At 35.6% G+C, this 25270-nt stretch overlaps 3 protein-coding genes across 7 annotated transcripts in view; 2 read left to right on the top strand and 1 right to left on the bottom strand.

Annotated features, from left to right (window-relative positions):
- The window catches only part of LOC106661784 (hexokinase type 2), a 16310-nt gene extending 13565 nt beyond the window's left edge, over positions 1–2745 (top strand). The window contains exons 8-9 of one of the 2 annotated variants that reach the window (XM_014385413.2): positions 56–332; positions 2578–2745. In XM_014385413.2, the coding sequence (XP_014240899.1) occupies positions 56–332; positions 2578–2688 (388 nt within the window). In that variant the 3' untranslated portion in view covers positions 2689–2745. Of the gene's footprint in view, positions 1–55; positions 333–443; positions 1114–2577 lie in introns of those variants that run through there. The other variant, XM_014385414.2, reaches the window with a different exon arrangement.
- LOC106661785 (ribonucleoprotein RB97D-like) lies at positions 2734–25270 on the bottom strand. Of its 4 annotated transcripts, none has more exons than XM_014385415.2 (9): positions 25163–25270; positions 7457–7666; positions 7309–7398; positions 7089–7137; positions 6820–7030; positions 3911–3973; positions 3488–3547; positions 3318–3374; positions 2734–3256 (listed from the first exon to the last, which is right to left on the bottom strand). In XM_014385415.2, the coding sequence occupies exons 2-9, from the start codon at positions 7664–7666 to the stop codon at positions 2920–2922; spliced, it is 1077 nt and encodes a 358-aa protein (XP_014240901.1). In that variant the 5' UTR covers positions 25163–25270; the 3' UTR covers positions 2734–2919. The 4 variants fall into 4 exon arrangements, with proteins under 4 accessions (XP_014240901.1, XP_014240902.1, XP_014240903.1 ...); XM_014385416.2 differs by lacking the exon at positions 25163–25270 and adding an exon at positions 9093–9183; XM_014385417.2 differs by lacking the exons at positions 3488–3547; positions 3911–3973.
- LOC106661652 (tigger transposable element-derived protein 4-like) lies at positions 11022–12140 on the top strand. Its single transcript, XM_014385192.2, is given in 2 exon segments — positions 11022–11486; positions 11489–12140. Coding segments are annotated over 2 exon segments (873 nt in total). The 5' UTR covers positions 11022–11228; the 3' UTR covers positions 12104–12140.

Raw genomic sequence — 25270 nt, 5'->3', positions numbered from 1 at the left:
AAAATCTTTATTGCTTTTTTTTTTTTTAATAAAAATTAATGGATTGTTGTTTCAGTGATAAGAGGGGTACGTTCAGGAACTGCAGGAATGTGCTTGGAAAACTGCACATGTTCAATGTGACAGACCAAGATTGTGCCAATGTGCGTTATGTGTGCGAGTGTGTTTCAAGACGTGCTGCCCACTTGGCTTCTGCCAGTATCGCAACATTAATTAACAAGATGGGCCTACATTCGGTGACAGTCGGCGTCGACGGGTCCCTCTACAGGTTCCATCCGTATTTGCACGACCTCATGATGGAGAAGATCACTCAGCTTCTAAGCCCTTCGATCCATGTAAGCTAATACATATTTATTTTTAAACATCCACGATATCCTATTCCCTCCGTCCGATTGTTTTCAAATTCAAAATTTAATTATGCCTATTTGGTGGTTCTTTTGCAAAAGGTTGATATGATGCTCTCGGAAGACGGATCTGGCAGGGGTGCTGCTCTCGTAGCTGCTTCAAGCGTCTGATTTGAAATTAAGGGTTCACTTGTGTGAATCCTTGATACTTTCATCTCACATCTGTAGTCATTTTAAGTGTACTTACTACTTTCGAGGTGTTTTTTGTACAAAAAATATATTTTTCCATATCTACTTTATAACACCTCAATTCAGTCGTAAATTTTTGTTACAATTTCAAAACTTTACAGATGTGTTGTTTTTATTGTACTTAAAAAAACTTAAATGAATTGCTTTCAATTTTAAATTAATTTATTATGTTATAAAGAACCCTGTGGTTTAAATATTATTGTTGTAATTATTAAATTATAGAAATTAATCTTGTCTTTTGATAGCAAAAGATATTTATTTTTGTACTGCTATAAAAATACATAAATATATATCTGGGTATGACAAACAATTTGTACATAAGTGAAGAGTGCCTTAAACAAAAATTGTTATAATCATTTACACTTTGATAAATGTAAATTGTTGATTGTAAATAATTTTTGTTTTGTTTGTTACATAAAAGAGCATGGTCTCATAAGAAAATTTGAAGTGCCTAAAAGTTATAATCGTATAGTATGATTCATATACTGTATTTGTACTGAAATAAAGGCAGGTTTATTCTTTAGATAATTTGTACCCCCTAGATTCCTGATTTATCCTTTTTGTATCTTTAAAACTTATTTGAATGAAATACATTTGGGCCTTGGTGCAAAGTTTAAATTTGATTTTAAAATAATGTACAATACCCTTCAAATCAAACTGCTGCTCGCATAAAAATGAAAATGTGGTTGATGCAACATTGTCAAAATAATGATTAAGTGATATACGGCCAACTTATTGGCCATTATATATATTATGCACGGTGGGTGACCAAGACCCGAGGGGTTAAATGCCTGGGTAGACTCGTACCCCATCCCTAAAAGGTCGGCTCACGTGTCCTGCATAAACCTCTTGGACTTGTTCACAAACCCCACGATTTTGGACCATTTTATTTTGGGGAGTGATTTGGCAATGTCCTCTCCTTCAAAAGTTTCAAATCTATGCCTGGCATACCTATCACACTCTGCGAGGTAGTGCCGTACCGTTTCTTCTTTTATTTCACAGAAGCGGCAAAAGGGGTCTGATAGAATACCCATTATGAAGAGGTGTTTTCTCAAGGGGCAATGTCCCGTCAGGATACCTATCAGCCTCCTAATTCCCCTCCTTGAGTTAGAGAATAGCCATTTCGATTCTTTTGGTTTGATTTTCCTTCACGAATTCTTTCGATTGCCTATGTCCGGGGGACAGATTCCATTCTTTAAGGAATTGTTTCATGCCCCAGCAATTAATACTCTCTTTCGCTGTGCTCATAGAGTGTGGTAGTACCGGTTGTGGCCCGACAAACGCAGTATTTGAACCTTCTTTGGCCAGGCTATCCGCCTCTTCATTGCCATAGTGCCCCTTATGAGCAGGTATCCATATGAGGGTTACCCTATTCTCGTACCTGGTATTAATCCTATTAATAAGTTCAACAGTTTCCTCCACGCCTAGATGTTGATACTCTATTTGTAATGACTTAAGACTGGCCTGACTGTCAGAAAAAAATTCTAATGTCTTTTCCCCTGATCTTGTTATCCATAAGCGTTGTGCAGCAAACATGGCCCATATTTCCGCCTGAAAAATGGAGGTGTTATTAAGAGGGGAGGAGATGCTGATCCCTAATTTAGGTATGTGTATTCCAGCACCGCTTCCCTTGCCTTACTGAGTGAGCCATTGGTAAAACAATCTAGGCTACGATGGTCATCATCCGCACTATAGTTATACTCACATGGAGTAACTACCTGAAAGTACATACTTTTTCCCCGAAGGGTTTTAACCTTTTTATAACTAACGCTTAGTAGTTGGCTGTTGACTTTACTCAATAATTGTAGAATTTTCGAGTGACCTATGTTGTTTCCCTTATGGTTCCAACTGCCTTCACTAACTTATTTGACATAGCATTTCGCTTCTGATCTTAAAGATAACTTGCAACATTCCTAAACAGAAATCTGCAGTTAATATAATTTTTTTCAACGTAAATAGTAGATTTATGAAACAATGTCTTTTTTAGGCATTCTCTTTAATGTTATCATCTGAAGGAACTGGAAGAGGAGCAGCGCTTGTAGCATTAGCAGCATCGCACCCAAGTTATGTAACAGCAAACGTTGAAACAACAATGTAGCGAACTTCAAACATCCTCTGTCCATCAAATAAATATTACTTCGCCTAAACGGTTTTATTTTATTTTATTTTTTCTGTATGAACATTTCAAATATAGTTATATACTGTAATATATACAAATGCACTTTATAAAAATTATGAAAAAAAAGAACTTTCTGTCACAGTATAACACAAATAACCGTAGATGATCATATAATATAAATAAAATGAAAAACATGAGAATTAAGATGACCTAGAGTTGATAAGTGGCCCAAGCCAGCCCTATGACCAGAGGTAGGATGGCTGTGACTGCACTAGCACCGCCTTTCTTTTTCTTGTCTTTGACGTAATGGTGATGGATGACAGTATTAGGCGGCGGATTCGGTTGGGGTGGGTAGCCACCACTGTGGGGTGGTACTGGCGGTGGGAAATAACCGCCACCTTGTGGTGGCGGTGGCGGTGGATAGTAACTACCTCCATGTGGTGGCACTGGTTGTGAAGGGTAGCTACCTCCTTGGGGTGGAACAGGCTGTGGAATATATCCACCGCCGTGGGGTGGCATTGGCGCAGGAGCCGGATAAACTGGATTCCTAAAATAAAACCGAGAAAAATATTAGAACGTTAAAACTGATGAAGTGTCATTGCATTTACGTGTGATTAGGGTACATGTTAGTCTGGTTCCTGCCAGTTCCATTGGCTGTTCCTGTCCTGTTAAATAACATATAAAACACAGAAATAACTAAACATGCAATCGTTAAGATGTAAAAAAAAGTCAAGCTTAATGTTCACAGACAAAGTTTGCTAAGTTCTAACAAACATACCAATTAGAAAAAAATGCTGTGCTATTAGTGTAGTTCATGCCCAGTCCATTTGTGCTAATCCTATTTGCACATATAAAAAAACAAAAAAAAACATGCATTATAATTATAGGATTAAGACATGTCTTCAAATCTCATTCTATGTTTTATAAAACCTTAAACAGTGAGATATAAATTCCATATAAAAAAATATTTTTAATAAAATAAAAATGCTCACATATCATTAAAACATACTAAAGATAATTGTATTCCTAAATTATCTTTTAAAATTGTTAGTCAAACAAACTAAATCTATAAAGTGCTAAGTTTGAATTAAATAAACACTGAAAATCTGAATAAAATTAATATTTAAAAGTAATTTTAGGGCATTTCATAAAGTATGTGGAAGTATAAATTTAAACAAAAAATGTTATTTTGTTAACATACCAAGAAGGGAAAACATCAGTATTGTTAGTGTAGTTCATGCCTGTTCCATTTGCAGATCTAGTCCTGTTCGCACATATCAGAAATGAATAATAATCATGCACATGCTTAAAAATTAATAAAACAAAAATCATTTATGCCATATTTAAATTTAAAACTTCAATGATGTAAAATATCATATATGGTTTCAAACCTATAATTAAAACTTGTGGGGATAATCTTTGGGCGAGCACTGGTTTGGATGGTTGGTTGAGCAATGAAAATGTTGACTTATTTTATGAGAAAAATGGTATTGTGCCTCTCTAAACATGATGAGCCATACATATGTAAAAGTAAAGTAGAATAATTCCTGTCTAACGTCTAACTACCTGTTGGATGTCATGAACGAAGGGTCAAAGCCACTTTACAATACTTTTTCCACATTCGCAATTAAAAATCCATGGGCTCTGCCAGGATTCAATGACAGGACTGCTAGTGTAGCAAATAGAGTTGGATACCCTAACCAAGTCTGAAATTTCAATTTCGTCCAAGACTGTAAGAAGAAGGCTCAATTAAAATAACCTCAGAGCCCGGCACCCTGCTCATGGAACTCTTTTTACCACAGCTCAAAAAATGGCCAGGCTTCAATTACTCATTGGAATTGGATGTTGGAAGAGTTCTTTTTAGAGATGAGGTGAGAGTTAGCCTAAAAATCTTCAGATGGGCATAATTTCATGTGGAGATGCACGGGAGAAAGGTACAGTATGGTTTTTCAGATGGGTCATTGATGTTGTGAGGTGGCATTTCCTTGCACCAAATTGGTTGTTGTGCAATGAAGATCTAACTTCACAAGCCTTGCAAGACATAATCAAAGAACATGTAGTTCCATTTACCCCCTCATCGGTGAGAGATTCTTGCTAATGCAGGAAAATACCCCCCGTAGAGCATGTATTGTGGTCAACTGTCTGAATGAGGTTGGAATTTAGTTTAGTGTGGCCAGCTCGAAGTCCAGATTTGAACCCAATCGAACACATTTGGGACCAACTTGAGAGACGAGTACGGCGGCGAAACCCAAGTCCTAACACCCTAGAAAATTTGGAAATAGCTGATCTTGATGAATGTGAAAGAATTTCTTAGGATTTAATGAGAAATCTTTTCCAAAGAATTCAAAGGCTAAATTCTAACAAACACCAATTAGAAAAGATGTTGTGCTATTAGTGTAGTTCATGCCCAGTCCATTTGTGCTAATCCTATTTGCACATATAAAAAAAGAAACAAACATGCTTTGTTGAGACATTTCTTCAAACCGATGTGATTTATGCCAAAGGTGGAAATGATCAGTATTAAAAGGGGCCAAAAAGTTTTTTCACTTTTTTATTTGTTTTTTAATTTTTTTAAACAAATCATTTTTTATTTTTTTTTAGAATTAGATAATAAACATTTTGTTTTTGAATGTCTTATTTTTACAACCAAACATATTTTTGGTATGCAAAATATGTATCACCCTAAATACATTAGAATATAAGGGGTGTGCATTAATTTTGTCCAGTGTAATATTATATATATTCTCAAATTCACTATTTTTCGTGGTCTGCTTGACCAATTAATAACATTCAATTAATTAAGGTTTTCAGTTGAGTTAAAAAAGTCAGTGTCACGAGCGGGATTCGAACCCACGATCTTCGGCTAGATACGCCGCTGCTTTACCACTTGAGCTATCGTGACTTCGATCACCTCGGCCACTAACTTCCCATCTCAACCCTCATCTTTTTTATCTCAACTTAAAGCCTTAATTAATTATATATATTTTTTTTCTAAAAAATGTATGTTTTATTTGGATAAAATACATCTTACATTGGACATTGGGCTACCTGAGATGTAATACAAATAGTTACTTTTTACTCGACCGCCTAGGTTATTTGGAAACAGATTGACTCCCCCTCTATTATTACACCTTCTGGCTTCACACTGTGTAAATAAAGTACTGACTCAGACACAATCCACTTTTAAAACATATTTAACACTTAAGAGATTACATTTTAATTTTTAAAATGTAATTACATTTTTAATTTAATTACATTTTTTTTTTTACATTTGGAAAATCAGTTGGTTCAAGGAAGTACATGACTTGCTGCAAGTTCAATTTCCGTGCATGGACCGTATTTATGAAAATGACAGTAATTATGGAAATAGTTTCCCAGAAAAAGTTAAACTTAGTTTTATATTTATGTAATACTTGAATGCAACTAAATTCCATGTTAATTACAAAATATTAAATGTTCAAGATGTCAGAAATAAGTCAGCAGCAAATTCAAGAGAAAGTTCATGGTACTTTCTGCGTTTTACTATCTAGATTTCACTTTCAACTAAATTTCGTCTATCTGGCACAGTTATGTCTATTATAAAAACATTACATTTCCTCTTATCATGCCATATAAAATCGGACCTATGTACGATGGGTCTGTCCGTGAGGACTGTACGATTCCAATATAGTATCCTCCCACTCCTGGTAGGACAGTAACGACAGTAAGAATCTACCTCCTGCAATAGATTCAAACATTTGGTCAATGTTATGTGTACAATCTTAGGTGCTCTATTATGTCTCTCGAGGGATTCCATGACAGCGAGTACTATGCACTCAGACAGTACATGCTAGATTGCCTTCGGATCCCTACCATAAATCCGGCTTGCCTCATCTGTCACAGTGGGGTCTTCAACTATTCTTTTCAGATACACCTTCATCACCACCACATGGTCTTGGATTGCCATCATGAACCCATCTGTTTCTGGAAAGAGCTTAACATGCTTCAACCATGTAACCATAAAGGTCTATCCCCCATGCAACAGCATTATTTGTTATAATTATTATTAGTCACTCTTTATGCATTTTTTTTATAACTGCACCTATATATGTTTGTAACAAAAAGATTTACCTTGGTTTCGTTTTGGCTGGATACACAGTGAACACCAGACCTCCGACTAGTTTTTGAATCCATTTGCTGTTTCTTTGTATCCAGATTTGCGGCCAAAAGTTTGCGTACTCAGTACTTTTCAAGCCAACAGATAGGAGACCATTTTTAGTGTTTTGAAGGAATGCCAATACCCAATATTTGCCAGTACCATTGGCAGTGAGGGGAGTGTAAGCTGTAAATCATTCCGTATTTATTTATTTTATTGGTATAATATAATTTTAAAAACTTACGAAAAAATGTAGTCCTTGTTTTATTCGCTGTTAGCGAGTTGGTAAGAGGCTGTAATTTTTCAGTTTCAATTTATTCAATGAAAGATCAAAAATTAAAATAATTTATGTGGAATGTAAAACATTCGATCAAAAAATGTATAATGGAAAAGTAGAAGAATCTATATATCTATCTAAAGTCTCTATTAAACTTAATTAATAATTATGTTTTAAATAAACTTACCGAAATATTTGACAGGAGCCACATCAATTCAAATTGATCATGGATATTTTTCTTTTCCCTCATCACCATAAGTGTGTACTTGTCCTTGGTCTGAAATTAAAACAAATTAGTACCTTTCTATATTGTTGTTTATAATTTAAATTGATACCTTAGATCCTGAGTTGTGGAGGATAATACTAGGAGCAGTCCGGAATTCAGATTCGTTAACATTGGCTCTACCACAGTTTCCCGGTTCGACCAAACTCTTGAAACTCGACCCAGACATAATTGTCATGTTTTTGGTCACGCATGGGTTTTCGAGCGATGTAGCCAAATGGACAACCAGTGCTGCTGACAGCACATAGCGAATTAAGCACATCTGAAAACAAATTTAATTGTATAATTATAAATTTTAATTACAAATTGAGCTGTTTCTTTTGTTTAATTAGTTCAAGGCATTGGTTTTACCATTTTGTGCTAAGCCAGTGTCAATGAACTGAAAGTTGCTAATTAAACAAATGCTGTTTATGCTTTGTCACGTATTTTTTATTTACAAAACAAATTTTCAGTCTGACTGACGTTATTTTAAGATTAGCTTCTCAGTTTTTGTGAAAACATTCCACAAAATGCAGTATATTTGAAAACATGAATATTTCTACTAAGTATACAGGACAAAGAAGAACCAAGAAATTTATATACTCCTTTAAATCAAAGATGTACATACTTAAAATCCTTTTATTATTTCTAAATGAGGGAATTAGTTTCAAAACCGGCTCAATTCACATTTTTTAATAACTTTTTTTTTCGCAAGTTCTCAATTCATTACAACTAGCAAGGTCATTTTGATCAAAAGCTACCCATTTCTGTATAAAAATGCATCCAACTCCAATTTATTTAGATCAATACTGGCTCGATCCAATATTCACCATTTGGGCGGTTTTTCCTTCAATAAAAATTTTATTTCTACTTTACTTTTTTCCTACCTAAGAAATCAGAGTATTGTTTAAATAAACTTATCGTTTTTTTTTGTTTGTTTTTTAAATTTTTTAGGTGGTTTAATTATCTATGATAATTTTTTTTTTCAAACATTTTTGCAATCATCCTACTGACTAGGAATTTATGTAGAAAAGGTGATCAGGAATGAGGCCAATTAGATAGAAAAGAGAGTCATTTTAATTCTGTGAATCTAATTGGTTTTATTTTATAATTATCCAACCATGGCTTAACCTGGTTATGTAGATGGAACATAGTTTTATTTTTTTTTAAATATTATTGTAAAATTTCATAGCCCTGATCAAGGCATATTCCTCAAATTGACGAAGGAACTGAGTGTTTTCAGTCAAATCGGCCTCGTCCCTGATCATCTTTTCTACATAAATTCCTAGTGTGTACACTGATCATTGATTAGCTACACCGACTCACTCCACAATTTAAATTTAAATTTTTGGCAATCTGGAAATAATACAATATTGGAAACTATGCCTTAAATGTTTGGAGATATTCCATCTTCCCAATAAAAATAATTTTAAAAAAAATCTAAATCTCAATGCATGGCTCTAAACCGTCTCTTCTTGCATCTCCTGTAAAAAATTTGAAAATTGAGTCAGTTTTAAAGCTAATTACCTCAAACTACTGTTTAAATTTGTAAAAATGAAACAATCTGCTAATAACTGGTAGGGCTGCAAAACTTCATTTAGATTTGCTGACATTCAAGAATTTTCTGATTTTATTTGTATTTTTTAAATGAAAAAAACCGCCGTGCCACATTTACACAAATAGGGGTTTTAAATTGTCATAAAACATACCTGAATTTTGTACTTTATATTCGTTTCTAAACTTTACCTTTAGATTGATAAAATATTTATCAAAATACTCAAGGTATAAGGACCTTTGCTGTATTATCCTTTAGAAAACAACTCTAATAATATTAACTTTTAAAAGATAAACAATTCCATCGTCACAATATTTAACCAGCCTTCAAACTTATTTTGATAGTGATCACTAAGGATTGGAATATAAAATGTATACAATAATAATACGTATTAATTTTGAGATCTCTCAAAATAGAAAATATTTCTGTTACTTTTTTGTTAAGAGGGGATACCATCTGAAAAGGATGTTATGTAACTTTTAATTTTTCATACGTGCAAAAGGCTAAACTGATGCATAACAAGTTACTCAATATTCATTTTAGTTGAGTTTTAAGTCAGTTTTGATTAATTCAGGCATAGTGGATGTACCCAAGAACACTAATTTGTTTAAAAAAAATTATATTTCATAGATGATAACAAAGAAAAAATAAATAAGAAATAGCAATAAATACAATTATATGTAAATAAATCATGAATGAAGAAATCATGTCACAAACAAAACAGAAATTCATTCTATCCTAACAATAAAAAATCATCAAAATTCACTAATCACTATTATGATTATTGCCAAATAATCTCCTGCCACCACAAGCTAATTATCTGAAAGGCTCTACATAAAGAGCGTGTAGGAATGCCATATGATATTAGGACTGTCTTGAGCAGAGCAATGAGTATTTGGGTACTGATTTTTGGAGGAAATAGGGCTGTCTTATTGTATTAGTACTTATCTAAGTTTTGCTAATTTTATAAATTATTTTGCGTAATATTACTACTAAGCTAATTTTGATTTGTGTTTCCTTTTGTACATCTTCATATTGAACTAATTTTGTAATATGAATGTGTAGTGTGAGAGGGCAATGGTGGAATATTGCGTCACTATTGACCAATTAGTTTAGCGTATGTGTAAAGCGCAATGAGAAATATCAAATATTCAACTACCTTACTTGAATGGATTTAGATGATAAAGAATGTATTTAAAAAATGAATGCAAATGTATGTAAATTTAGCTTTAAATCTGCATGCGTTGAGGATTGAAATGGTCTAGCTGCTGACAGCTCCTGGAGCCTAACATAGGTGTTAAAATCAAGGTCTGACTACAGAGTGCAAAGTAGTAAGCTAGCTGAAGTAAGCACGAGAAGTCATACACAGTGTGTGTATGTGTATACTAGCTTATATAAATCAATCAGTGTATCTTTTAAAAGAAGACAATTTTTAAACAAATTTATTCAAAAACAAAAAATAGTTTATTTCAAACTATAAGTTTTTGTATCATTATATTAATTACAACATACTAATATAAATCAAATTAAACAAGGTCAGTAATTAATGAGTTTTAATAACAAATATTTAATTATGATGGTTTGAAAGAAAATTCAGCAAAACACCAGAAACTCATTTAGTGATAGAATTGTTAGTTAAATTTTAATCTATCACTAAATGATTTTCGAGTCTTTTGGTGAATTTTCTTTCAAACCATCCTAATTAAATTTTTCTTATAAAAACTAATGAATTTCTGATCTTGTATAATTTAGTTTTCATTAAAGCATGTATATTGTAATTAATACTATGATAAAAATATATGCACATACTATTGAATTTGAAAATTTTGAAAATAGTAGTGGTGAAAAAATAATAAATTCGACTATAACGATTCCGCGTTTAGCGATAGTCCGGATATAGCGATGTGAAACGGGTGTCTAGTTTGGTTTGCTATGTAAAAGTGAAGAAATAAATCCGGATGTAACGATGGTGGATATAACGATATAAAACTATTGTGTCTATAACGATATAAAACTAAAGAAAAAAATGTATTTTTTATTCCGTTTATAACGTTTAACACAAAAATAATTCGTAGAATATCTAGTTCTATTTTTAAACGTAAACAAGTCTTGTCTCTTTCCGATCGTTACTCGGTACTCGTTAGGTATGACTCCTTCCTTTTTTCACCGAATTTTATCCCACGCCTATCCACAATTTTCTTGTTCACACCCTTCCTTCTATTCACTGCGCACTATTCCTTCAAAATGCGAGTTTAGATTAGATTCAGTCTTCATTTTTTCCTTGTGCGAGATGGCGTCGAATAAACGCCGCGCGTTTTCAATTGAAGAAAAAGTGAAAATTATACAAAGGATTGAGAAGGGAGAAACTATCAAAAGTTTAGTTTCCGAGCTCAACATTTCACAATCAACAATATCAACGATTTGGAAATCAAAAGAAAAAATAAAAGAAATTTTCGAAAAAGATGTCAAATCGAAGAAAAAGCTTCGTAACAGCCAACACGAAGAGCTTGAAGCAGCTCTTTTGGAGTGCCATCTTGCAAGCAAAAGGAAATGAGTTCGCCAGGATCCTGGGTAAAGATTTTCAATGCTCCAATGTCTTGGATAACAAGGTTCAGGGCAAGGCACAACATCGTGTTTGGAAAGATCAGCGGAGAATCTTCAAGTGTACCAGCCGGAGTGTCCGAAAATTGGCTACAGTGCATCTGGCCTACAACTCGGGAGAATTTCGCTGACGAAGACATTTACAATGCCGACGAGACCGGATTGTTTTACCGATTGACGCCGGACAAGACTCTTCTATTTAAAGGGGAATCGTGCCATGGTGGGAAGCACTCAAAAGAGACAGTTACAGTCCTAGTCGCGAGCAACATGACGGGAACAGATAAGAAAAAATTATTAATCATCGGAAAATCTCCGCGTTGCTTCAAAAATGTCCAAAAACTTCCGCTAGATTACACCCACAATAAAAAAGCGTGGATGACGAGCGAGATTTTTTCCGACTGGCTTCGCAAATGGGACGAAGAGCTTCAAAAGAAGAAACGAAAAATTCTTCTCACTGTAGATAACTGTTCTTCTCATCTGTCACTCCCAAACCTGAAAAACATCGAACTTAATTTTTTACCACCCAATAGACATCTGTGCTTCAGCCCATGGACCAAGGCATAATCAAATCCCTCAAAGTGAAGTTTCGTCAACGTTTGGTTTTAAAAATGTTGGACCAGCTAGAAAACTTTAAGGTGTCTCTACTTGACGCAATCCTAATGATTTCCGATTCCTGGGACGACGTCACTCAAAAAACCATTCAAAATTGCTTTAGACATGGTTTTGGAAAAGACGAAACGAGAACCGACCAGGAAGACGACGTGAGGAACTTTAATGAATGGGCTCAACAGCTCGATTTCAATTTTCACGGCGATGCAGAGTCATACGCAGAAGTCGATGCTAACATCCTTACATCAGAGGAACCGACCGAAGATTCAATCGTGGCGTCCATTTTAAATAAGAATAAGGTGGAAGATGATGAAGATATCGGCGAGACTGAAGATGATCTTTTCCGTACTCTGACTCTATCAAAAGTCTACAGCGCTCTTGGTGTCATTTGCACATACGTCGCCCTAAATGATGACATAAATAAACCTGAAACTGCAGCTTCCTTAAAAGAACTTGACGAATATGTGAGCAAAAATTTGTAAAAAAAACAAAACAAGCAAACTAAAATTTTAGATTTTTTTGTCAAAAAATAAAGAATGTAAATATGTATGTACATAAATAGCAATTACATAATTACGATTATTAGTTATTCCTTTAATTTTATTTTGTTGTATAATTATAATAATACATATTACGCATTTTTTTAACTTGTAAAAATTGAATTAGGTATGTACTTATATGTAAAAGTAAATAATATATAAAACTGTAAGCTATAAAAATGTTTTTTTTCCTCCCCCTCTCATTCCGGTTATAACGATCAATTTTGCCTGGTCCCTTCAATATCCTTACAACCGGATTTCACTGTAGTTTTAAATAAAAACAAAATTGTCTTTTTCCCCACTTTGATTTGTGTGTATAATTAATTAATTTCATTTTTTTTAAAGCTAATATCAAAATTTTACACTCTCAACTCCCTCTAATTTAAAAAAAATGTGAAAAACAATTTCGAAAATGTTTCACATATTATTTATAAAGTCCATTTCATTTCAGACATATATTTTCAATATTGTATTTTAGAAAGATATAAATAACAGAAATGAAAAAGTAGCGACTAGCTAACGAACTAGCTGGTTATAAAATATCAAAATTTTGTGATTTTTCCTTTCCCATCCAATCCAAAAAAATTATTTTCTATTTGAAAAACAATGTTCGGGAATTTCCATTTTATTATCAGCCAATAAAAACTTCATCAAAATGTGGTTCAACCTTGTCAGTTTGTTGATTGTACACTTGTACAGGTTTTTAATAAGGCGAGTTATAAAAATGTTTTTCTTGCTAATTTAAAAATAAATTTATTTTGACACAATTTTTTTTTAAGTATTCTAAATATAGATAATTGTGTGCTATGGTTTGGTGCTGTCTCAAGGCCAGGTGTTGGATCCCTCCACAATACCACTCTTTGAGTTTTGAATGGAAGAATTCTGCAACTTCATTTTGAACCTCATCCAGGGAATTAAAAAATTTCCCTTGAAGATAATTATCCTTGGACCAGAACAGATGGTAGTCCGAAGGTGCTAATTATAGACTGTAAGCAGGGTGAGGGAGAAGCTCAATTCCATCCAATTTTGTAATTTTTTGTTTCGTTCAATGAGAAGTGTGTCGGGTGTTGAAACAAAATTTCTATTGACTAATTCTGAGTAACGTTGGGTCCAAACATCACATTTTTTGTAACAGAATGATATGCATCAGAATAAAGTTTTGAATCAATGGTTTAACCTTCTAAAATGAACTCATAATGAATTATGCCTTCGTAATTACAAAATACAGAGAGCATTGACTTTTTGTCAAATTGCGCTTGTTTAACGCCTGGCAGAGCAGGCTGATTACAGTCTAGCAATTGTTTTTTGGACTTGGGGTTTCTCCAATATATCCACTTTTCATTACAAGTAACTATTATTTTGATGAAAAATGTTCATTTTGGGTTTTTCAAAAAATATTGACAAATTTCTACTCGACCATTCTTATTGAGCGATTCACTTTCCACAAGTTGTATAGTCACGGATTTTGGTGGATTGGGAAACACCAAGCTCTCCTGCGTACTTTTCGTTGAATCTGCCTCAGAGTCCCGCAGAGCTTCCTCATCGAATGATAATTTTCGTCCGGAACCCTCTTTCTGCTTGAGGCTAATGTCACCGTCTTCAAATTTCTGGAAACATCTATACGCTGTCCGTTGGGAGAGAGCATACTCTGCACCAATCGGGTTGTTTCTGCGGCAGAAAACTTACGTTTCCAATAATGGAACCCAAATTTCAAGTTTTACCGCCATGTTGTTTAACCAAACTTTAAAACAAAACTGAAGGCTTGACGAGTCATTATTTTACACATTCATGTTGTGTAATCTAATGATTAAAATGGTATCAAATCTAATTGTATTTGAAAAAAATAATGCCTATAGAGGATTACAATTTCATAAATAATTAAATCGGCCAATTTTTTTATGAGTCATCCTATCATGAACGTTCTCCTTCTGAGTTGGGAGACAAGGCCAATGCTCTGAGAATTTGGACGCGCACGCCGATGCTCCACCTTCTAGAATCATTGGGAGTTTTTATTTTTTTATTTTTCGGACTCATTTGCCTTTTTCCGAGGTCAAACAGTTTTAAACGTACTATACAGGTTCCCCCATCGGCGCTATTTCTGAAATAATTATACGCACTGCTGTTAACGAATTCGTTCATCCTGTGTTCTTCAATTCAAATTTCGTACCGAATATAATATTCTAAAACTTTGTGGACCATTTCTTTTCTTTTTTGAACAAACTCGTGATAATTCAGAGAAAAATTGCTCTACTACTACTAAAGACCTTACTTGAGACTACGCAGGTGAAGAATTTATCCCAGCAGATCACATAACAGACCACAAAGACATAAATAGTTTTAATTATATATAGATCATTCAATTCAATTCATCATTCAGTCATCTTTATGTATGTGTTATCTATTAGAACGAATGTATTTATTTGCGTGAAAGGAGGGGTTTAACCCCTAATTACTCCGAGGAATGTCGAGTACTTTGGAATAGTATGACTGTAACTTAGTAAGAATGGACGGCCTAATCTCCCATTATACTGAAGAATGTCGGGTAGTGTGGATGTAGTTTATTAGCGTGAATTTGGGGCTTATCTCTAATTTACCCTGAGGAATATCGAATATTGTGGATTAGTACGAATGAATGTAGATGTAGATATAGAGGTAGATGTAATATTTCAGGGTATGGTATATTGCGCCCTTTGAGAGCTATTGTATCCCCCGTTTTCTGCCTAAAGCACATCGGTGAGTTCTATTTCATCAAGAAACTTGATTAATAGGCCCGGTTTTAATGGTTGAAGCTCTTCTATGGTCACATTGTACATCCCAAAACATTTCCTCCTGCGGGCTAATGTAGCTCCGCAGTTTGTTAGTAAGTGTGTTGGTGTCTACATTGGATCTACATGTGCCATCTTGGATTGTTCCAATTTTCTTTAGTTGTCCATTTAATCTACAGTGTCCTGTTAGGAATCCTGTTAGGATTCGCAGTCTGTTCCTGCTTCCTTTGACACATTCTGTGATTTCTTTCTTGCCAAAATTGGTCCAACAGATTCTTGGATTGTCTATGTCCAATGAGTGAATTCCATTGTTCCTTCATTTTCTTTTTGTCCTTCTGTCTGAGATATTCGTTAATAGTGTGGATTCCTATGCCACAGAAGGGTTCGGGTCCTATCAGCGGTGTGGCAGCCCCTTTCCTTGCAAGGGTGTCCGCTTTCTCATTGCCTTCTACTCCCATGTGTCCTGGGGCCCAGCAGAGGCTGACTTTATTCTGCGAGCCTAATGTATTTAATTTGGTTTTGCAGTTCAGCACCATCCTTGAACTAATGATACTTGAGCTTAGTGCTTTGATGGCTGCTTGACTATCTGACATGATAGCTATATTCTTGTTTTTGTATCCTTTATTTAGGTTGAATTGGATACATCTTTCAATTGCGTGAATCTCAGCTTGGAAGATACTGGTGTGTTTTCCCATGGGTTCTGAGTATTTGGTCCCGGGTCCGAATACTCCTGCCCCCGTACGAATGAATGTATGGATGTCATTTATATTTCACGAAGGATTTATCCATACTTGGGGGGGGGGGTGGAATCAGAGATATCAGCTACTCCTGGGTAGTGTGAATGTCATCTTCTAGTTTGATATACGATTTTTTCTAGTGCTAAATAGGTCACCGACAGAGGTAGATTCTTTAGAGGTTGGCAGTAATTATAGATAACCGGACATTCTTCAATATAATGGGAGATTAGGCCGTCCATTCAATGTCATGAAACTCTAGTAGCATGGCTAAAAGATTATCTCCAATTAACCCGAAGAATATCGAGTACACTGGGGCACTCTGAATGAATTGGGGTGTGTGAATGTAACTTATTAGAAAAAATGTATTACCCCGAAGAATGTCGAGTTACCTGTGGTAGTCTGAGCAAAGTCTGGTGTGGGGATATAATTTATTAGCGTGAATGAAGGACTTCATCCCCCCCATTCCTCTTTCAATCATACTGTTGATCATCTGTTGAACGAGCAGACAATAAATGTACAGCATTTTCGTAGATTGTTTTACTTAATGTGATATTTCCTTTTTTTTTACTTTCTTATTTTCGTTTAAATAACTTTTGTTAATTGTTCTAGTGCAATCAAAAAGTTTCGCCACTTGCAATTGTTAAGAATGTTGGCGTCTGTAGAACCAAACAAAACGAAAATAGCCAATTTTGAATTACTGCCAACCTCTAAAGAATCCACCTCTGTCGGTGACCTATTTAGCACTAGAAAAAAGCGCATATCAAACTAGAAGATAGAAAAATATGGATTTTTCATTACCGTGGGCAATTTTCATTTTATAGAAAAAGAGGTCTCTTTTACAAATCATCTTCAAGTCGCAAGCAACATTTTCCAAGTCAAGTCTAACCCTTTACATATCAAATGTACCCTTTTGCAAGTCGCAAACAACCTTTTTCAAGTCAAATGTAACCTTTTACTAATCAAATGTAGCCCTTTTCAAGTCGCAAGCAATCTTTTCCAAGTCGAGTCTAACCCTTTACAAATCAAATGTAGCCCTTTTGCAAGTCGCAAACAACCTTTTTCAAGTCAAATGTAACCTTTTACAAATCAAATATAGCCCTTTTCAAGTCGCAAGCAATCTTTTCCAAGTCGAGTCTAACCCTTTACAAATCAAATGTAGCCCTTTGGCAAGCCGCAAAAAACCTTTTTCAAGTCAAATGTAGCCCTTTGGCAAGCCGCAAAAAACCTTTTTCATGTCAAATGTAACCTTTTACTAATCAAATGTAGCCCTTTTCAAGTCGCAAGCAATCTTTTCCAAGTCGAGTCTAACCCTTTACAAATTAAATGTAGCACTTTGCAAGTCGCAAACAGCCTTTTTCTAGTCAAATGTGATCTTTTCCATATGTGTTAAAACGCTTTCCAAATAATTGTATCCTTTTGCATTTAAATTGTTATTAAACAACTATGTTTATTCTTATTAATCCATTTTTACAAAATGTAGGGAAAATTAAAAACTAAACCTGATTTTTTTCTCAGAAATAAACAAACGTTAACTGAATTTAACAACAGTTACTATAATATAGCTATAAGTTTATAATTTTTGTAAAAAATAACTAATTAGAAACTGTTGTTAAGCTTTCTGAGAAAAATCAACTTTTTGTTTTTTAAACTTTTCCTTCATTTTTGTAAAAAGGTGCGATTACATTTAATAGGAAAAACATTGTTTTTAGCAAATTAATTTACGTTAGTTTTGTGTATTCGTAATAACAAAAGTTTGAAAAAAAATTGCTAAGGATTCTTCCTATTTCTGTACCCTCTTCACCAATTCAATCGGAATACTGTGGAGAACGTTAAATTTTCGATTTTTTTAAAGGGTAACAATTGAAATGAAAACTGCTACAATTGAATTAAAACGGGTAATAATTGAGTTGTAAAGAGATACACCTTTGGAAAGGTTTTCAACTGATATGGAAAGGGTTGCATTTGACTTGGAAAGGGTTACATTTGATTTGTAAAACGTTACACTTGACTTGGAAAAAGTTCAAATAGACTTGGAAATTTTATAATATGAAACTTTCACTTTTTCCGATTAAATAATTTAACTCATCCTTTTCTAAGCTTTCGCGAAGGGGGAAAAGTGGTTTGCAATACTGTTTGAGTAATTACATTGACATCAAGTTTTTCGTTGCTTGAAATAATTTTTCACAGTCTAGAATAGATGGCAATCTCACGCTAACCTCGGCACTTCCCGCGAGAAGTGCAATTTGTCAAATTTTGCAACTTTCGCCACCTCATAAACATTCTGACTCGAATTTTCATTCGAAAACCAAATACCTTTTATCAAAAGTTCCTAATCTATTTCTTTTAAAAAAAATATTATTTTTATCTACAAACACTCACGCCTATTTATATGGTCAATATTGGAACTAAATTGACAAAATTTATATTGTCCGAGGGTGTTGGTCATCGATTGGAAATGTATCTACGGAGGTAATAAAGCGTAAGGTTCTCTGGTGTAATTCCTGAGGCATCTTATCTCGCCATAAGAGTGGCTTTGATCCTTCCACAGACAACATACCCAAGAGGAAGATTCAGCTCCCTACGCTAGTACAAAAGATAAAAATCTCACCCCATTTAATCTGTAAGGTCTATGCAGTCTGGATCAATTTCTTCTAAATGAAACTGTCTCACAGGATAAGGAATCTATGTTTTCTGCTGTGGCGACTCTGGATTGAACCTGTGTAAATTGAGGTGGTTGTTCGAGCTAAGAGGTCTCTCAATTATTTTGTGAGATTTCCTCTTGTGGTCTGCGGCGGGGTGATAAACCTTTAGTTTGATGGTTATATATCATCTTGGGATGCCTAGCCTCTCTAATTTTTGTTGGTTCAGACGCATTACGGTATTTCGTCATCATCAGTGTTTAGGCGATTTCTGTGGAGGGAAGTTTTGGTTGGGGGGCCGTGGATGGTGTGGGAGGGTATATAATAGGTATTAATGTTATTTGTCGGCGTGTCGGATCAGGTCTTAGGGATAAGGGATAGGAATAAGAGAGGAGGCCACAAGGCCTACTGCACCTCGACCTAAATAGATCTATTATTGTGCATCTATTGTGCTCCTCCGTTAATTATAACTCATTGGCCAGCTTCAGGCTATTAACCAGCCTCCACAGCATTGCCAGCGGTTCCTTGGTGTAGGATCTTGCTTGTGGTTTTTCTTGTCCTAGCTGCAAGAACCTGTACCTACATAGACCTTCACAGTAATAAAATGTGTTCTGCGGTATCCTCCTCTTCTTGGCACTATCTGCACAGTGTTTTTTCTGTTTGTACTCTTATCCGGTGCATGTGCTTTCTTAAGCGGCAGTGCCCCGTCATGAGTCAAACCAGAATCCTGGTTCGGTTGCGGTTGCCTTCCAGTAGTTCTTTTGTAAGTTTTGCGGTTGGTCCTTCTATGTGGTCCTTCGCGTGCCTCATACCTGAGGTATTGTTCCACCAGGTTTTGGACTCATTAAGGATCCATTTTAAAATGTATCCTCTTTTGTGGCAGGCCGCTAGGCCGCATTATGTTTCTGAATCCATAGAGTCCATGTTGGCTCCATTTTTGGCCAGCATGTCAACCTTTTCGTTGCCTCTATGCCCCGAATGTTCAGGGACCCATGCCAGGGGCAGGTCATTAGTGTCGCTGACTTCCGTTAGGGCCTCCATGCATTTCTAAACACTCTTTGCCTTCGCCTCGCAAAAGGCTAAGGTCCTGAGAGCTGCCTGGCGCTGTGAGAGAAAATTTCTCTGGCACATTGTTCGATCTCTATGATTTCAGACTGGAAAACTGTAGCATACTTGCCTAGGTTTACCGTCAGTTCGGTCTTAGGGTTCATCCCAAAGACAGCTCCCGTACCCTTGTCGGTTTTGAAGCTGTCCGTATACCAGTAGGAATTTGTCTTTAGTGATGTTCCCTTGGCCCATTCTTCCCGTTTTGGTATCAATACTTTGTACTTCTTGGTGAAGTTGAACTTTGGAGTAGTGGCATCAGTTGGCATACATAAAATGGCATCTGCCTGTATCTCCTCCCTCAGTTTACACTGTGGTCTTTGTCAGCTTCAATTATTTTCCCTGTTTGGCCTGCCATACACGTTGCTGTTTGCCTGGACGACGAACTCGTGGGCAAAGTGCAGAGGTATATCTGCATAGGTACTATCTCATAGTGGCACGGTAAACCGGAGGTTTTAGCTTTATTTGTCTATTGGAGGACTTAGAAGAATCTTAATCCTCAGGAAACCCAATAAATCCTAGTATCAGAACTTTGACAGGTAAAATCTCCGGACTTCTTTGACGTGTATACTTTTTTTCAAATACGTTGGGCCCCAGATTATTAGTTTTTCCGACGATTGGCATTCCAGATGTGATAGTTTGCTCTGAGGAGGCGAATTCAATTACAAATTCAATCCGAGATTTTGAAAGAATAAGAAATTCGTTAAAATAGACCCCCCAACACAAAAAGAGCCGTGTAGGTTCTATGTAAACTTACGAACAACAACGCAAACACAATTTTAAAAAAGCAAACAATAGATAAGTCACTCAAGGCTGTAAAGTTAACATAAACAAGTGTAACAATTAAAAATGCATCAAAGATTAAAAATAATCTTTACAGCATTTTCAAATTCAATTTATATAAGGAGAGAAAAAAATGCTCGCGAAACCACGAGAAGCAATTACATTTCAAAGATTACTTTTATTACATTTATTGCCAGGTTATCACGGAAAATAAGCAAAATAATCTTAAAAATGCCTTTCAATTGACGTAATCAATTTTTAATAGTGGTTATTTCTTAGTAACCGACTACAGAAAAAAAGAAATTCAGAAAGGGCACAGATCATAATTTGATTAATAGCTTAATCACTAAAAATGATATCATTTTAAATTAAATTTCCAATTAAACATTTACTCGTAAATATTCGTACATTTTGTCCTAGAGAAATCTAGAACACACGAACGAAAAATTAGCCTTTTGCATGACAGCAAAATTATATGTTAGGGGACTGCACAGATTCACAAAATGATCTTCTTACAAATCAAAAATCATTTTCATGTTAGAACTAAATGTTTTGGATGTCAGGATCAAGGATGAGGTCATCTTTTCGGAAAAACAACTGTTATCTTCTTTCCTATTTCTTAATTAGGTATGTTTAGTCCGTTTAGACTTAGAGCAAGAGGAAAAATATTTAAAGGTCGTACAATTACATAATTATTGAAAGCAATAAAACCTTAGTTTTGCCGATTATTATCAATCTGGTCGTTCATTATTTAAAATAAATAATTTGGTTTATCATTGTTAAAAAAATCCGTTTTAAAAGTACGGTGGGTTTTAATTTTGAAAAAGTTGCGTTTTGTTGTATTAATTAACAAATTTAAAAAAAATATTACAAATATAATACAAATTATAAAAAAATGAACCGATTACCTATTTTTTTAATGTTTTAAATTGTTTTGTTTTTACTAAAAACAAGAAAATATTGTTTTTAAACTATTATTTATATTGCATCACTTGTACATAATAATTATTACCTATTTAAATGTAAATAGTACATAACTGTATACCCACTTTTTAAAAAATTGTATTTTATACATACATTTTATGTATGTATTTCTATGAAATTATTATTTTACATTGTATCTTTGTCTCTGCATATAACTGCAGCCTTTGGCACAACGGAAATCCTTTCAGAGCGTTAGGGATGGCTAGCCAGGATAGGAGATGACATAACGTCATAAGCCTTGAATGTAATAAAGCATACTAGCTTTGATAGATATCCAAAAAGCCTTTGACAAAGATTAGCATAAGGGTATAGTCACCGAAATGATTGAATATAATAAATATAGCCCATCTTATCAAGAAAATTCTGAGTTTCCTTTTTATCAATCCTTTCCAAACCGAGAGACTTTGTAGCTGGTGTTACTGGCTTTAGCACCTAAGTATTTTTATTTTTGTGGATAACAAACACAGTAAAACAAAGTCCTCAGTTTCGGACTCAGGTTCTAAATCTAGAAGGATTTGCCGAAAAGAGGACATCGTTACTGGGTCAGTACTGGGTTCAATGTGCGGAACCTCGACAAAACGTGGTCTGTGGTGGGATGTGTTGGGCATTGGGCTAGGCGTGTGCTGTCCGTGGGCTAGGTTCAATTTGCGGCGGGCCATCCTTGGACCTTGTTCATTGTATATCTAATATCAACAAAATATCTCGTCGTAAGAGTAAAGATGGCTTTTAAGCTGCCGATATCACTCTTGGAGGAGAGATACACAAGCAAACCTGTAAGACAACGCAATTAAATTTAATCATAATAAAACAGAGGCAATAGTTTTCAGTGTATACCGTTGCAGAATAAAAAGATCCAAATTGAAGGTGAAAAAGTGCCGTGGTATGAGCCGGTCAAATATCTTGGGATGATATTGGACTATAAACACGTTTACCAACGTTAATGATAAATCCATTATATTGCATGGACTATTGACCAAATTACTTCTTTCAATTAATTCATCTATTTATGTAAGGTTTTGGTTGAAATGAAAAAGTTAGTGTCACGAGCGGGATTCGAACCGGCTAAATATTTCAATCCCGCTCGTGGCCCTAACTTTTTCATTTCAACCAAAACTTTACATAAATAGATGAATTAATTGAAAGGAGTTTATGATAAAGTTAACAAACGCAAAACAGCTATCTGCGTACTTTTCCCTCTGATATGTCGCCAATCCATCGACTGCCAATAAACTTCTGTGCAAGGTGGTGGTCAAGCCGATGACCCTGTGTGCGTGCCCGTTCAGGGACCTCACACGCAGGACTAATGTCACCAGGCTACAGGTAGTGCAGAACAGGTTTCTGCAGCGTGTGACGGACTCGCCCCGAACTGCACAAGGCGACAAGCATATTGTTGTTACATCAGACACATCTGCTGCCAAATAGATAATTATTATTTGTACAACAGGTATATGCGCAGGAGAAAAAAAGAACGTTCTTCTATATCTTGGCCATGACAGCTAGTTTTTAAACTCTTTTTTGTAAAAATTTTCCCCTACTAAAAAATTACGTTAAACCGGCACTGATTCACTTAATTGATCTGTCTCCACTCGCGTTCCCTTCTCAATCCGGATTCCTTCTTTCTTCCTTGCGACCTCTCTCAACCCTTGGTTTCAAGGGGGGGGGGTTTCCAGGCGCAAAATCATGGTGCAGTCTTGAGGGCGTGGCAACCTCTCTAAAGCACAAGCTGTATTCGTGTTGGCAGGGGAGGGCGGGTGCCTTTTCAGAGGCACACGAGGGTTGGGAACCAGATCCTGTCTTGCGGACTTAGAGAAGAGGCTGTCTTCTATCTGTGACCTTTGCATGAAAATTGCGTATGACCACCGTTATACACCCGGCCACACGGGATACGGCGGATCGGACCGAAGCGTATAAACGTTGAGGATGCTATGATTGCGCTGACAGTCCCTCGAATGCGTGAGTAGTGAATCGGTTGCTCCTATTCGAGTATGCTTTGCACGCAAGTGTAGGCTGAGCTCGATTGGAGGCTTTTACCGTAGTCGGTCTCCTCTAGGGGGTGGTTAGCAATTCCACTTTAAACAAAACCGCGGCCGGAGCGGATCCGGTAGTTTCTACGCTGGGGAAGCCCCAATACTCTTGGAGATAGAGTGGCTTTCTGTATCTAGGGAGCGCGCGGGAGACCAGGCTGATGTATTTTGGCTTAGGTAGCCCTTTGTTTGCGCGCGGCATACGGTTCGATGCTTAATGCGGACCCGACCACTCGGAATGGGCAAGCGGGTTGTTTTGGCCCCTCTGGGCTGAGCTGCCTCTACACCAACGCTTCGGTAGTAACACACTTCTGTCGTATGTGGAGGTGCGAGAGAATCAAAGCGTCCGATAAGAACGAATAGGCTAGGTGCGGACGTTACAGATCCTCGTTGTCCTTTTAAGGACGACCAAGTATACGGGAAAGCTATCTAAAGTCCAGCCCCTGCTACACTGGGAATGGATTCGTCGTCGCTTAGTGGTGAGACTCCTGGTGAGAACTTAGAGAAGAGGCTGTTCTTCTATCTGTGACCTTCGCCCAAACACGTATGACCTTCGTTATAAACCCGGCCTCATGGGATACAAAGGATCGAACAGAAGCGTATAGCGTTGAGGACGCTCAGACTGAGATCAAAACTTCTGTCAATTTCAGAGCTCTGGCCCTGAAAGGCAGAAATAAATAAATAAAAATACTCTAAACTCTACGCATCAGGATTGAACTCGAACCAAACTTATTTTTTTCTGTGTTAACGCTATTGAATATAAGAAAATTAGTATATTTTCATTTGAAAAATTGCGATATTCATCTTGAAAAGGGATCCGAATTTTATAAATTTATTATTCTTTGTTCGTAAGAACAAATTGAAAAACAAGACAGTAATGTTTGCACAAAACAGTTTTCCTCGGCTGGTATATTTTGGACTGGGGTAAACTGAAATTAATCATTCAAAATTAATCATAATTCATATTAGTCCAAATAGTATGAAATTGTTTGATACTGGCTTCTCTAAATTTCAAATTAAACAAACGATTTGTCATCCTATTTTTTTAACTTATTTGTTTTTTTACATATAAACTCTATGACAAAGACGCTGAAAAAATTACAATTTTATAAGTTCGCTCTAACAGCAAAATTGTGCAATAAAGTAATTGTAAATAAAAGCTTAAATTTTAAAGCTCGCATAGTCTAAATTTCTCAGTACAAACTTGCCCAAGTAAAGCAGAAAAATTATAAAAGGGAATTTATTTGCAGGCGCTTGATGACACATCTGCTTACACTTGGGCGTAGGTATGCAGGAAAAAAAATTGGGCGAAATTTCCAAGGACGTAATATATTAAAAAAGAAAATAACTTATTAAAGACCTTCAACTTTAATATGCAAATTTTATGTAACTATAATCACTTAAATTTTTGTTTTGTATTTTAGTTGTAAGACACTCACCTTAAAACGATTAGAGATGCTTTAGATGCTTGTGGGACACTTAATCCATTCGAATCCGCGGGCTCGACTGCGGGGTCTCACGCCTAGAGCCGCGACTATAATTATAAA

This window comes from Cimex lectularius, unplaced genomic scaffold (genome assembly GCF_000648675.2).
Source record: "Cimex lectularius strain Harlan isolate CLEC.00 unplaced genomic scaffold, Clec_2.1 scaffold314, whole genome shotgun sequence".
Classification (NCBI taxonomy): Eukaryota; Metazoa; Arthropoda; class Insecta; order Hemiptera; family Cimicidae; genus Cimex; species Cimex lectularius.
This window is presented reverse-complemented; position numbering and strand designations above follow the sequence as displayed.

What these genes read in the sequence shown, in the direction of transcription:
- LOC106661785 (XM_014385415.2), bottom strand. Translation starts at nt 7,666, where the DNA reads ATGTGCTTAATTCGCTATGTGCTGTCAGCAGCACTGGTTGTCCATTTG. An exon ending in TCCACAACTCAGGATCTAAG is followed by an intron (nt 7,399 to 7,456) that starts GTATCAATTTAA and finishes TTTTAATTTCAG; the next exon opens with ACCAAGGACAAGTACACACT. An exon ending in ACTGATGTTTTCCCTTCTTG is followed by an intron (nt 3,548 to 3,910) that starts GTATGTTAACAA and finishes ATGTGCAAATAG; the next exon opens with GATTAGCACAAATGGACTGG.